Genomic DNA, 13,357 nt, shown 5'->3' on the forward strand with positions numbered 1-13,357 from the left:
AAGGTCTGTGAGTAGCTGACCAAGGGCTGCCCGGGGGTGGAAGGAGGTAGCTTGGCTGAGGCTCTGGCTGGGAGTCGGGGACTCACCCAAGGGGGTCCCCATGCGCTGCTCGCTGTCTGGGTCCCCTGGGGGTGGGCACGTGTCTTGGGGTGGCAGTGAGTGACCCATTGGTGAGGTATGTAAGTCTTGGTTGCCTTGGGGCCTCTGGGGATAGATGAGGAGCTATGACAGGGACACAAGCTCTCAGGCAGAGAAGTTGGCTCCGGTCAAGTTTTATTGGACCCCCTTTCAGCCTGGGGCTCTTCACAGTTGCCAGGCTGCCTGCACCCCTCTCTCCCCCGGCCGCAGCTCCGTCCATTAGCCTGAGGGAAGGAGGGAGGGTGGGCGGAAGGGGCTGGAGACAGATCATCAGCCCCGGGGGTGGGGCCCTCCCTGTCTCCAGAGAATCGGCCCAAGGGTCCCCAGTCCAGCCACCCCACGAATCCGAGCTGCCGGGCGCTGGGGCAGCCCCTTGTGGTCAGTCCTCGGCCGGCTACGTGGCTGGTGTGTGCCCGTTGGCCATCCGCCTGGCTGCCCGGCTCCGAGGGCCATCAGTGGGGGCTGATCCGGGCCGGTGAGCTGCCCTGTTCTTCAGCTGCGGGTACTCCTGGGCTGCCTCCCCATCACTGGAGTCTGACTCTTCCACGTCGCTGCGAACATCCTTCTCCATCTGGGGAACAGGGAGGAGGGAGGAGGCGTGGGGCTGGGCTGGGGGCTCCAGGGAGGCACAAGCTAGCCAACCCTTGCCCGGCCCTACCTGGTCTTTCTTTTTCTTTCTTTCTTTTTTTAAAATTATTTTATATGTATTTATTTATTTAATATTTATTTATTTTATTTATAAAAAGTTTTTGGCCACGTGCACGGCATGTGGGATCTTAGTTCCCCGACCAGGGATTGAACCCACACCCCCTGCATTGACAAGGCGGAGCCTTAACCACTGGACCGCCTACCTGGCCTTTCTTTACGAAGCTGTAGATCATGCGAAGGATGAGGCAAGACCAGAACACGTGCAGCAGCTGTAGCGTCATCAGAAGCACGTTGAAGAAGTAGTAGCCAAAGAAGGGGCCCGAGTTGGCAATGGACTCGTAGTATGTGGTATAGAGGATCCTACGGAGGGTGGGCAGGAGGGAGAGAGGCAGGGGTTCACCGGCTGCTGTTGCCCCCAGTCCTAGGAATCTCTAACTTCTGTGACCTTCCCTGCTCCAGAACCTTCTATGGCTCCCCATTACCCACTCCCAAAGAATTATACCTGTGTCCTTCAGCTAGGCATTTAAGTACCCACACCCCCTCACCTGGTTATGTTAAATTCAAACAATGAACAAGCTGGACGACTGGCCGGTCATGACTGTGAACCCCAAGGGGGTGCTTAGTGTCCCAGCAGCTCTCCTGGGTAGTCCTTTCACACCTTCTCAGATCCCTCCCCCTTCCCTCCCACTACCGCCTTCACCCAGATCAGCTGTAGGGTCATCAGTGACCTGTCTTGATCAGACAGCAGGCACCCAGCTGGCCCTCCCTCCTCCTGATGTTCTTTCCTCACGTGCCTTCAGGGACCCACACTCCCATGTCCCCACTTCATGGCTTCTCCCTCTCCATCTCATCTGCAGGCTCCCCCGACCTGCGAACATCAGGGGGCCCCAGGACTGGGCCTCTCTGTCCACACCTGGTCTTCGGTGACCCTGTCCAGTCTCGTGACTGCAAACACTGGACATTGACGTCTCTCCCAGAACCCCAGGCTGGTGTCGACTGCTTCCTCCACTCTTCGGTGGTGGTGCCTGAGGGGCGTGTTGCAGGCCCCTCAAACCCAGCACAGCCAGAGCTAAGCTCCTGATCCGCAAGCAGCAACTCTGAGCCCGTTCCCATCTCATGACCCTCGAGTCATCCCCCTCAGTCCACCCACTTCTCTCATCTGCATTGGTCAAGCCCCAACATTGCCCACCCGGACCAGTGCTGTCGCCTCCGCCCTGGTCCCCCAGCTCCTGCTCCAACCTCTTACCAGCTATTCCCCCGGCAGCCACCAGAGGGAGCCTGTGAGTACTCGAGTCAGGTCCCACCCATCCTCTGCTCAGAACCCTCCAGGGCTCCCACCTGGCTTGGGATAAAAGCCCAACTTCTCCCCAGGGCCTATAAGACCTTGCATACTCTGTCCCGTCAGCTCTCTGCCCTCCCCTCCTTCCTCTCTCCCTCTTGCCCACTCTGCTCCTGACACACGGGCCTCCTCTCTGTTCCTCCAACATGCTGGGCACGGTCCTGCCTCAGGGCCTTTGCACGTGCTCTTCCCCTGTGATCAACAGTTTTCTCCCTCACCTCCCTCCAGTCTCTATATGAACGCTGTCAGTGAGGCCTTCTCCGACCACCCTATTTCCAGCTATCCACACAGTTCTGTGACCTTCCCAACTTTTTTTCTCTTTAGCACGATCACTACCTCACATATTCTATAGTCTATTTGTTTGCCTTATTGTATTTCCCCATCTGCCAGTGTCAGCTCCAGGTGAGCAGGGACCTTCACGTTGTTCCCTCTGCACACGGCAGGGGATGATGACTAAGCCCAGTTTTCTGTTTCTCCTATCTCTGGTCCTTTGCATATGCTGCGCCCTGTGCCGGGAACACCCTTCCTTGCCTCCTCCTGGAAACCTCCCAGCCAACAACCCCAGCTATCTGGATCGGGGAACCGGGGAACCGAGGAACGGAGGGTGAGGCGGGCTTGGATCTCCGCCGCACCGCCGCCCCCCACCTCCCCAACCCCCGGCGGGAGGGCTGACTCACTGGGTGGGGAAGAGCACGAGGCGAGTGTAGAAGAAGACCAACGAGAAGATGATGAAGAGAGCGTCGCACACGCGCCGCCAGTGCGTGTAGTTGAACAACTTACAGGCCTGGAGGGGAGAGCAGAGAGAAATGGACCTGGGGGTGGGACAGCGGCGGAAGCACGCAGGAAGGGCGGGGCCGAGAAAGGGCGGGGCCTTCTCCCAGGGAAAAGGTGCCATGGGGCTGGGCCAGGGGAGTTGGGGCGGGGTCTTATCTCTAGGAACTGCCTAGAAAGGTAGAAAGTGCGTGGTCTGCGGATGACCGGGATGGGGCCTCACCTCCCAGGAAGACTGACAGGGGGTGGGCCTCAACACCAGGGGCACGTGGGAGGGCGGGGGGCTGGGAGGGGTCGGGCTGCGCCAGGCGCACCTCCAGCAGGTAGTCGGAGGAGTCGTGCAATAGCAGCACCAGAGAGCCGATGCGCAGCAGATTCGTGCTGTAGGAGAAGACGATCAGGGTGATGGTCACAAAGTGATGTGCCACCTGCTCCTTGAAGTCCTGTGGGAGACGGAGGGTCATAGCCGGGATGAGGCTGGGGGCCGGAGGGGCCCCACCCCGCAGGGCTGGGAGCAGGCCCTCCCAGGGGGTTGCTTGGCATGTGGACCCTACGCCTCCTGCCTGAGACACCACGGGTCTCGGGGTGTGGGGTGAGGCCACCCCTCTCCTCCTGGAACTGGGTCACGACCGCCCCAGGCCAGACTCTTGGCCTGGCCTCACCTTGCGCTTGGTGTCGAAGGGCAGCGTGATCAGCAGAGAGACGTAGAAACTCAGCTCCAGGAGATACCAGTGGTACAGGGCCGGCTTCAGGGGCTGTGGCAGGGAGTGCAAGGTTAGCTGTGGGGAGTGGAGATTCCCACGGGACGTGGGGCGTGGGGTAGGGCCCTCCCCATTTGCTCAAACCCATGACACATGAATCCCAATGAGTGAGGAAGGCATGAGCTCCCCATCCTTAGAGGTAATCAATGGCAGTGGTTTTGTGGCAGCTCCTGCTCCCAGCGTGTCCTGACTCCTGGCCCCTCTCCATTCCACACGGGAGCCAAAAAATAGAGTGGGATTCGGGGGTGGGAATGACAGTGTGATGTCCAGCTTTGGCGCTCTTGCCTGTGGCCACAGGAACTCTGACTGCCCTGATCCTTCCACTAGCCTCCAAACACCACCCCTCCCACTCACCTGCTGTGGGTAACTGTCCCAGCACATTACCGGCGTCCACAGCCACGATTCCTGCAGGGACACGGGAGTCTGAAGTTGTCCAAAGGTTAGAACCCAGCCCCCCCCACCCCAGGCCTGGGGCCTCCTCAGGCCTCCCTGGCCCTTGACGTGCTGCTGTCTCTAAGGCCGGCTGTTTCCTGCCTGGTTACAACTCTGCTCTCACTGTAGACCAGGGGCTGATTCAGAATCCCCAGCCCTGACACACAGTAGGTCCTCTCAATAGGCACCCATCGAGTGAACATTCACCACGACCTGGCCTCATTCCCTCCACCCTCTCTCTCTGTGCCTTGGCACATGTTTCCCCCTCTGCCTGAACCCCACACACCCCTCCCCAATCCAATCCAGGCCCAGCGCATAGTAGGTGCTTGAGGGATAGGGCAGGTGAGCTGTCAGGTACACTCACGTGGTAAAGAACCGAGATTCCACCGATGAAGGAGCACAGATAGAAGGCGAACCTCCAGCTGCAGGCGGGGAGGGAGCCCCTGAGGCAGCTGCCAAAGGACCAGACCCCCGCCGCATCCCCAGACTCCCCCTTCCTGGCCCCACCCTGGGCTTACCTGGCCTCACAGAACTTCTTGGTCAGGCAGGGCCGGTCCTGGTTCCGGCGTCTCCGGAACCAGTGTTGGGTCTGTCGCAGTGTGAGCCCACACTGGGTCGCCAGGAGGCTCATCTGGGGCTGGGGAGGGAGTGATGGGGGCCAGGGTCACAGAGGTGGTCTCCTGCCCCTGTCCCAGGACAGGCGGGACCCAGCTCTGCTCCCCCCCTCCCCTATGGCCCCAGACCTCGCCTGTGGGGTGCTCTACCTTTGGAGATGGGGGAGTAGGGGGTTTCACAGGGTGGGGGTCCCCCCAGAAAGAGGCCTTATAAAAACCCAGCCCTGCTCACAGACAGGCTGATGGGAACTGGGATTCAAGGGGCTGGGGGTGGGGACAGCCTCCCACAGAGGTTTTCTTGCACCCCCTCTAGAACCTCCCCCAGGGGACCCAAGCAGGCCAATGGGGAGGGGGGAGGGAGTTGGGGATCTCACCTCTGTGGGTCTCTGCCCTTCCATAAGGAAGTGTTTCTCCAGCGTGGCATTGGGCTTCACCGGCCTCCTGGTCTGGTTCCGCACACCCAGCCACCGGCTCAGGGGCAGGCCAATGAATCTGGGTGTAGGGGAGACACAGCTTGTCAGTCCAGGTGGGGAAACGGGGGCTCACTGGGCCACATTTTAGGACCCTGGAGGCGGTAGCCTGCCTGTTGCATTGCGCCCAACCTAAGAGAGGAAGCTGGATTGGTCTTCAGGATGGGGATGAACAACAACTTTGGTGGTACCCAGGCACCTTCACTCCATCCCAAACCAGGGATGAGAGTCCCCTCGATGCCTGTCTCATGATGGCCTGGGTCCTGATCTGCCCCCCCTACCAGGCTGGGGGCCCCCGCATGGGCAGAAGCAGGTCTGCTCCTTCTCAGGCCTCCCTCCTCCCAGCATCCCCCCCTCCCTTGTGCACACTTGGAGGAGCCGGGACCCTGGTGAGTCAATTACCACATTGCCCACAAGGGGGCCCCCAAGACCAGGGGTCGGGACCAAATTGCATGTCCACCACCCTAATATCACCTTTCACTGGGGGAAACTGAGGCTCAGAGCAGCCCAGCAAGGAAATTATTCCAGATTCAATCGTGTTGGGGGGCAGGCGGGGGTGGGGATGGGACATGACTGCCATTTACTGAACACTTAGGATCTGCCAAGCATGTGTCCAAGTCCACCTCGTGTGCTGGCTCACTTAACGCTATTATTGTCCCCATTGTCCTGATGGGCAAACTGAGGCGCAGAGAGGCCAGAAACATGCTCAAGGTGACACAGCAAGTGAATGGCAAACCCAGGATTCATTTTCCCTTAACAGGGAAAACCTCTGCCTTTGTTTGACCCCAGAAAAGCTACTTCCAACCCCACTGCCCTTTAGAAAGGCAAGGGATGCCTTTGGGAGGAGTTAACACTGCCACCTCAGCTGGAGCCACTGGCTAAATAGGTGGGAAAATAGACCCAGCCTTCAAGGCCTGGCTGAATTGGGCCTCCCAGAATCCCTCAGGCAAAGCCTCGATCCTCGCTGAACTACCTGCTGTGTGACTTCAGGCAGGTCATTTGACCTCTCTGTGCCTCCATTTCCTCTTCTGTAAAATGGGGATAATAACAGTACCACCTCACTGGGTGAGGGCTGAGTTAAGATACACAAACTGCTTAGAGCAATGGGTGGCACAGAGGAAGAACCCAAAGAGTGTTTGGTAAATACAGTGTCAGTGGACATGCCCTGGGTTCCCCATGTCCAGCCTGTGTCCTGGGAGCCCAGACCCTAGGAAGCTCCTCGTGAGTGGGAGAGGTAAAGCAAAGAGTAGAACGCTCGCATGTCCCTGTGGTCAAAGAGTGGGACAGAGGGAAGGACCCGAAGTGAGGGCCAGAGAGGGTTAAGGGCTTTGTGGGGAGAGGGACAGGGCAGGCTTCCCTGGAACCCAGCCTTGAAGGAACTGCAGGGGAGTGAGTGCAAAGGCCAGGGGGTCTCAAAGAAGGTGGGGGACCTGAAATGACATGTGAGATGTGGAGGAAGGGGAGGGGGAGGGGCCCTCAGGCATGGAGGGGTAAGCCGGGGGAAGGGGGGGCAGGCCCGGTGGGGGTAGGCCATGGGGGCAAGGCAGGTCTGGGAGCTGTGGCCGCAGCATTAGTCAGGTAGAAAAGGGTGGGACCACCTAGGTCAGAGGGAAGGGACCCAAGAGATGGACAGCCAGAGAAGGAGGAAGAACTCCAGTTTGGGGCAGCGTTTGGGTCACATGAGAAATGACTAAAAATCCACGGGGTCTGGCAACCAGGAGGGCGCTGGGAACCTGGGCAGGCGGCATATACTCGGGGGCCGGGTGCCAGGCTGCAGGAGGCTGGGGGTGAGTGGAGGCGGGGCCCCAAAGCGGGGGCTGCAGTGCCTATGCCCCTGCCTTTGGCTAGAAAGGGGAGCAGGAGAAAAAGGTGGTAAGGGAGAGGGCAGGAGGTGGGGATGGGGGAGAGGTGCCCCTACAGGACAGAGGGAGGAGGGAGTGGGCAGGAGTTTCTTCGCTTACTCACTGGCCTCTGCAGACCCATCCTAGGTCAGCAAAGCAGGCACATCCCCTCCAGGGCCCCCACTTGTTTTCTGAAGATGCTGGCACACCCAGACCTGAGCTGCAGCCAGCATTCCAGGCATCAGAGACCATCGGAGTGGGGGTGGCAGCAGCTGGGGGCAGGATGGAGCCCAAAAAAGCACTCTGACTCAAAGCCAGGCTCCGTCCGGGGACACATGAGGATGAAATCACACAGATGGGAGAGAACAGGGCGGGTGCTGTGCACACACGAGCGATGACGGGGTCAACCTGCCAGGGCACAGCGGACACTCACCTCTCAAAGGTGAAGCGCACGGCCACCAGGGCCAGAGCCAGGGGCAGGGCCATCAGCATGTCCTTGGGGTGGGCGTAGACCAGGCCATCGCGGTCCTCCAGTACAGCCCACGAGTTGTTGGGTGGTAGCCAGAACCTCTCCTGCCATAGCCACTCATTCAGGCTGGACCACATACTGTGGACACAGGGTCCAGTTAATGGAGAACTCAGCACACAAGACGGGTAGAGTGGGAGGGCCCAGCACCTCGCCCTCACACCCCCCAGCACCTAGCAACCTGAAGTTTATTAGAGCCAGTGTTAAGGATAGACTTGGGCTGGGTGTCCTCAGGCAAATGACCTGACCTCTCTGAATCTCAAGTTCATCTGTAAAACAGGGACAGTAATACCCACCTCTCAGCCAGGCCTGATACGGCACACAAAGTGCGTAGCCCAGTGCTTACTGACCCTTAAATATAGCTCATGACAGTAGTTATCATTCTGTACTCTACAGACATGAGAACAGCGGCCAGAATCAAGGGAGTGGCTGATCGGGGGTCACGAACTTGAGTTCTCAAAATGTCCGGGAAGGTTTTCTGCCACTGTGGGAAGGTGCCTCTGATACAGCCCAAAGATGAAGGATTTAAGGAAATCCACAATTCTCTCCCTGGCCAACCATCCACACATGGACTCCCTTTGAGGTGCGAATGTCGGCTGTCTCGCTCGCTATCCCAAGAGCCCGGCTGCAGCTGGGCAAGAGAGCCTACTGCGTGATCAAGCTTGCTGCCAGACAATGAAGCAGTGGTCGAGGTGGGCCAACTTTCCACCAAGAGCTGCTGGGGAGCTGCAGTGGGGCCCAGCTGTCCTGATGAGCCCAAATAGCTTCTCCTGTTCCCAAGATTTAAGACAAGTGCCCCAACCCCACACTGGTCCCCACTTGCAAAGTTTGTTCATTCATTTGTTTGTCCGTCCATCCGTCCATCCACCCACCCACCCATAGTCTCCATCTACTCATCTGTTCATCAATTCACCTATTCATCTGTTCATCCATTCAGCCATATCGTCTGCTTGCCCAGCTGTACACCTACCCAGCCAGCCAGCCAGCCAGCCTGCCATCTATCCATCCACCCACCCATCCACTCATCTATCCATCCACCCACCTACATTTCCATCTTCCCATCCATCCATCCGCCTATCCATACATCCATCTACCCACCTGTCTACCTGTCTGTCCATCCGTCCATCCACCCACCCACCCACTGTCCATCTACTCATCCATCCATCCGTCCATCCATCCACCTATTCGTCTGTTCATCCATCCAGCCATCTGCCTGCCCACCTGTACATCTATGCGTACAGCCATCTGTCCATCCACCTGTTCATCCACCCACCCATGCACTCATCCATCCATCCATCCACAAGATATTCTCTGAGTGGCTTGTACATGCCAGCCTGGGGCTGGATGTTGGGGACACAAGCAGGGAACAAAGCAGACACATTCCTGTCACCATGAAGCTCACAGCCCAGCAGGGGGAGGCAACCAAAACACAAGTAAACAGATTCATAAATAAATGAGATAACACAGTGTGATGGGCCTGGTAGAAAATAAACAGGGTGGTGCGATTTATCAAGGAAGGTCTGAGCTAGGTCTCAGCTCATACACCATCTGAGCTGAGACCTAGAGATGAGGAGGGCCTGGGTTTGTGCAGAAGAAGGTAGCGGTGCTGCGAAAGGGGCTGGGAGGGGCTTTCCAGAGAAATGAGCAGCAGGTACAAAGGCCCTGAGGCAGGACTGAGTAAAACTGAGTGTTGGAGGACCAGTAAGGATTCCTGTGTGGCTAGAGCACAGTGAGCAAGGGGAGAGCGGGAGGAGGGGAGGGCAGGGAGGGGACGGGGCAGGTCATGCAGGGCCTGTGGAATTTGGATGATTTCCTCCAACATTTTATGATGAAAAATTTCAAACCTACAGAAAAGGTGAATTTACAGTGAACATCTATATACCCACCACCAGACTCTCCCATTCACGTTTTGGTCTATTGCTTCATCACACATCTGCCCATGTATCCATCCATCCCTCTATCCACCCACCAGTGCATTTCTCGGTGCATTTCAAAATAAGCAGCTGGGGTGGGGGGAGGGATAAATTAGGAGTTTGGGATTAAAATATACACACTATTATATATAAAATAGATAATCAACAAGGACCTACTGTATAGCACAGGGAACTATACTCAGTATCTTGTAATAACCTATAATGGAAAAGAATCTAAAAAATAAATATATATATATGTGTATATATATATATATATATATAACTGAATCACTTTGCTGTACAGCTGAAACTAACACAACATTGTACATCAACTATATTTCAAGAAAAAATTTTTAAAAAGCAGCAGACATCAAGTCACATCACCCCTAAATATTTTCAGCATGCAGATCATTAACTAGAGTTCGATATTGACTTACGTGTTTTTTCTTCTTTCAAGGTAAAATTTACTAGAGCAAAATGCATTCATGTTAACTGTACAGTTGCTGAGTTTTGACAAATACACGCACCTGTGTAAACCAACCTCCGGCCACAAACATTCCCATCCCTCCACAAGGTTCTCTCTTGGGCCTCTTCCCAGTCAGCTTCCATCTCTACTGTCCAAAGGTAACGTCTGCTCCAGTTTTTTTTCCATCAGGGATTACTTTTGTCTGTTCCAGAGCTTCATATAAACGGAATCACAAACCCCGTCTTTGTGTCTAGCTTCTTTCACTTGTGTAATATTTTCGAGATTCATCCCTATTGTTCCAAGATCAGTAGCTTCCTTCTTTTTTTTAAAAAGAAAAATTTATTTATTTGGCTGCGCCGGGTCTTAGTTGCGGCATGCAGGCTTCTCTCTAGTGGCGTGTGGGCTCTAAAGCACACACACTGGGGCTCAGTAGTTGTGGCGTGCGGGCTTAGTTGCCCTGCAGCATGTGGGATCTTAGTTCCCCGACTAGGGATCGAACCCGCGTCCCCTGCATTGGAAGGTGGATTCTTAACCACTGGACCACCAGGGAAGTCCCGAGCTTCTTTTTTTCTTATTTCCGAATCTTTGGTACCAAATGAATATACCACGATTGGTTATCATTTGCTTGTTGATGGGTATTTGGGATGCATTCAGCGTTGGGGAATTATGAGCAAAGCTGTTCAGAACATTCACATCCGAGTCTTGTGTGAACAGAAGTTTTCCTGTCTCCTGGGTCCATCCGGAGGAGTGGAATTGCTGGGTCATTCTGCATGTTTTCCTTCATAAGCAACTGCCAAACTGTGTTCTGGGGTGGCTGTACCATCTTACACTCCATTTCGTGCAGTCTGGGAGTTCTATGGCCCGTGTTTTTATTTTAGGTGAGATGGCAAGCGGGGGAGGAGGGGGTGTTGGTTGCCATACAGGAAGTGGCCTTGGAGGCCAGAATGGGGGCCCACCCAGATAATCCAGGATCGGTCCCCCCATCTCAAGGTCAGCCAATTAGCAACCTTAATCCCATCTGCAATCTCAGTTTCCCTTTGCCACGTTAGGTAGCGTATCCCCAGGTTCCAGGATTAGGATGTGGACATCATTAAGGGGGCATTATTATTGAGAAAATTCACTGAGTTGTGCATCTATGTTGTGGGCCCTTTCTCTGTGCAGATTAAAATGTTTGCCTTGAAAAAGTCTATGATTCTGCTAAAATATGACACAAATGAACTCATCTATGAAACAGACTCACAGACAGAGAGAACAGGCTTGTGGTTGCCAAGGGGAGGCAGGGTGGGGGAGGGATGGAGTGGGAGTTTGGAGTTAGCAGATACAAACTATTACATATAGAATGGATAAACAACAAGGTGCTACTATATAGCATAGGGAACTATATTCAATGTCCTGTGATGAACCATAATGGAAGAGAATATGAAAAAGAATGTGTGTGTGTATATATATATATATATATATATATATATATATAAAACTTAATCACTTTGCTGTACAGCAGAAATTGATACAACATTGTAAAGCAACTATACTTCAATAAAATACGTTAAAAAAAAAAGTCGATGATTCTGATTTTAATTCCGACAGGTGGGTTTTTTTCCCCACACCACCTCTGACACCAGCTGTGTATCCTGCAATTCAACTCAACTCTGACACCATCTACCTGGAGATACACCGGTTGAGGGCTCAGTCCCACAAGGCTGTACCCATCCCACTTCAGACGCCAAGCACAAGTCCAGACTGTCACCTTTGCTTCAGACCAACTGGCCATAGATGGAGGTCCCCAAGAGCCCTCCTTGGTTCGATTAATTTTCTACAGCAGCTCACAGGACACAAACAGTTTACTTCCTAGATGACCGATTTATTATAAAAGGATATATAACTCAGGAATAGCCAGATGGAAAGAATCATAGGGCAAGGTATCGGGGAAGGGGGCGGAGCTTCCACACCCTCCCCAGATGCACCAGTCCCCGCACATCTCCACAAATCTCCTTGCGTTCATCAACCTGGAAGCTTTCTGAACCGCCATCCTTAAGGGTTTTTATGGCGGCTTCATTACATAGTCGTAGTAATTAAATCCTTGGCCACTGGAGGTCCAGGGGTGGGAATGAAAGTTCCAACCCTCTCATCAAGAGGTTGGTTCCCCTGGCAACCAGTCCCATCCTTAGGTGACCTGAGTGGGGGGCTTTCTAAAAGTCACCTCATTAACATAACAAAAGGTACCTTTATTCCTCTTATCACTTAGGAAATTCTCAGGGTTTTAAAAGCTCTGTGCCAGGAACCAAGGAAGGCCAAATATCTACTTCTTGTTATAAATCACAATATCACAAGTCAAATACAGAAAAAGAAAAATTCTCAGAGTCTGAGGAACTGGGCGAACCAGGATGGTGAATGGATTTGGGGGCAGGAGGTGGGTTTGGTGTTGGACAAGACAAGTGGGGGGACGGTGAACTGTCAATCATCATGGGCCTAATGTTTAAATCCACGGGGATGTGTCAATGAAAAAATATTGCCTGCTATATCAGTAAGCAAAGGACGTTGCAGCCAACAAGCCACCACATCACAGCTCTGTCCCCCCTCCCCCCATGGTGAGTCCTGAGGGAACTCAGGATGGAAACAGGATGCCTGCCATCTAGCTATACCCACCCCAGACAAGTGTGCCCCGAGGAGATTCAGGATGAGAAAGCACAGATTACTGGCCCAGATAGCTGAGGTGCATGTCAAAGAAATGAATTCAGTAAGCCCAGATTCTTGCATCTTCCCATACAGAGAAAAGCCCTGAATTCCTTAACTTGAGCTATCTGGTTTTCTTTCAATGAACAGTAATCTTTTGATGTTCTGACTACCTGGTCTTTGTTGCAAAACCCCCTGTACATATCCGGGCTCCTTCCTTACCTCTTTGGAGCAGTTCCTTAGAGCTACCTGAGAGGCTGTTTCCTGGGCTTGAAGTCCTCAGAATGTCTGCAGAATAAAACATAATTCTCAACTTTTCGGTTGTGCAGTTTTTTCCAGTGGATTTGGGGGCAGGAGTTGGGTTTGGTGACAAGAAGCTCCTCCAGGGCTGGGGCGGGGGATGGATGGAATCCCCCAGGGAAGGGGTGTAGATGAGGGAGCAGCCCACAGACCACGCCTTCTGGCATCCACGTTCAGGCATCATTGAAGTGATTAGCAGTAGCCGCCACCACTGGACACTCCAGCGTGGGGGGGGCGACACCAAAAGGCAGCAGCCTGACAAATGGGCAAAAGTGTCAAACAAACAAACAAACAAACAAACCAAAAAAGGAACAAAGAGTGCCGCTCACTATCCAGTTATACAAAGGGTTAAATTGCGACCTACAGGCAGTGAGCCCTGAGGGGAATTCAGGATGGAAAAAAAACACGATGAGGCCTTTTGTGCTTTGGATCAAAGGGTCCCTGGGTAGTTCAGACGCACAGCAG

At 54.2% G+C, this 13,357-nt stretch overlaps 1 protein-coding gene across 3 annotated transcripts in view; it reads right to left on the reverse strand.

Moving 5' to 3' along the window:
• Window positions 1-256: 256 nt before the first annotated feature.
• CERS4 (ceramide synthase 4) overlaps window positions 257-13,357 on the reverse strand; it is a 32,529-nt gene continuing 19,428 nt past the window's right edge. The window contains exons 2-12 of one of the 3 annotated variants that reach the window (XM_061188803.1): window positions 12,815-12,880; window positions 7,448-7,621; window positions 5,078-5,195; window positions 4,608-4,726; window positions 4,454-4,511; window positions 4,012-4,062; window positions 3,559-3,651; window positions 3,211-3,339; window positions 2,803-2,909; window positions 990-1,146; window positions 257-709 (exon numbers count right to left, since the gene is read on the reverse strand). In XM_061188803.1, coding sequence (XP_061044786.1) covers window positions 533-709; window positions 990-1,146; window positions 2,803-2,909; window positions 3,211-3,339; window positions 3,559-3,651; window positions 4,012-4,062; window positions 4,454-4,511; window positions 4,608-4,726; window positions 5,078-5,195; window positions 7,448-7,620 — 1,182 coding nt within the window. In that variant the 5' untranslated portion in view covers window position 7,621; window positions 12,815-12,880 and the 3' untranslated portion in view covers window positions 257-532. Of the gene's footprint in view, window positions 710-989; window positions 1,147-2,802; window positions 2,910-3,210; window positions 3,340-3,558; window positions 3,652-4,011; window positions 4,063-4,453; window positions 4,512-4,607; window positions 4,727-5,077; window positions 5,196-7,447; window positions 7,622-9,980; window positions 10,128-12,814; window positions 12,881-13,357 lie in introns of those variants that run through there. The other 2 variants (XM_061188806.1, XM_061188804.1) reach the window with 2 other exon arrangements.

The sequence above is a fragment of the Eubalaena glacialis genome, chromosome 4 (assembly GCF_028564815.1).
Source record: "Eubalaena glacialis isolate mEubGla1 chromosome 4, mEubGla1.1.hap2.+ XY, whole genome shotgun sequence".
Lineage (NCBI taxonomy): Eukaryota > Metazoa > Chordata > Mammalia > Artiodactyla > Balaenidae > Eubalaena > Eubalaena glacialis.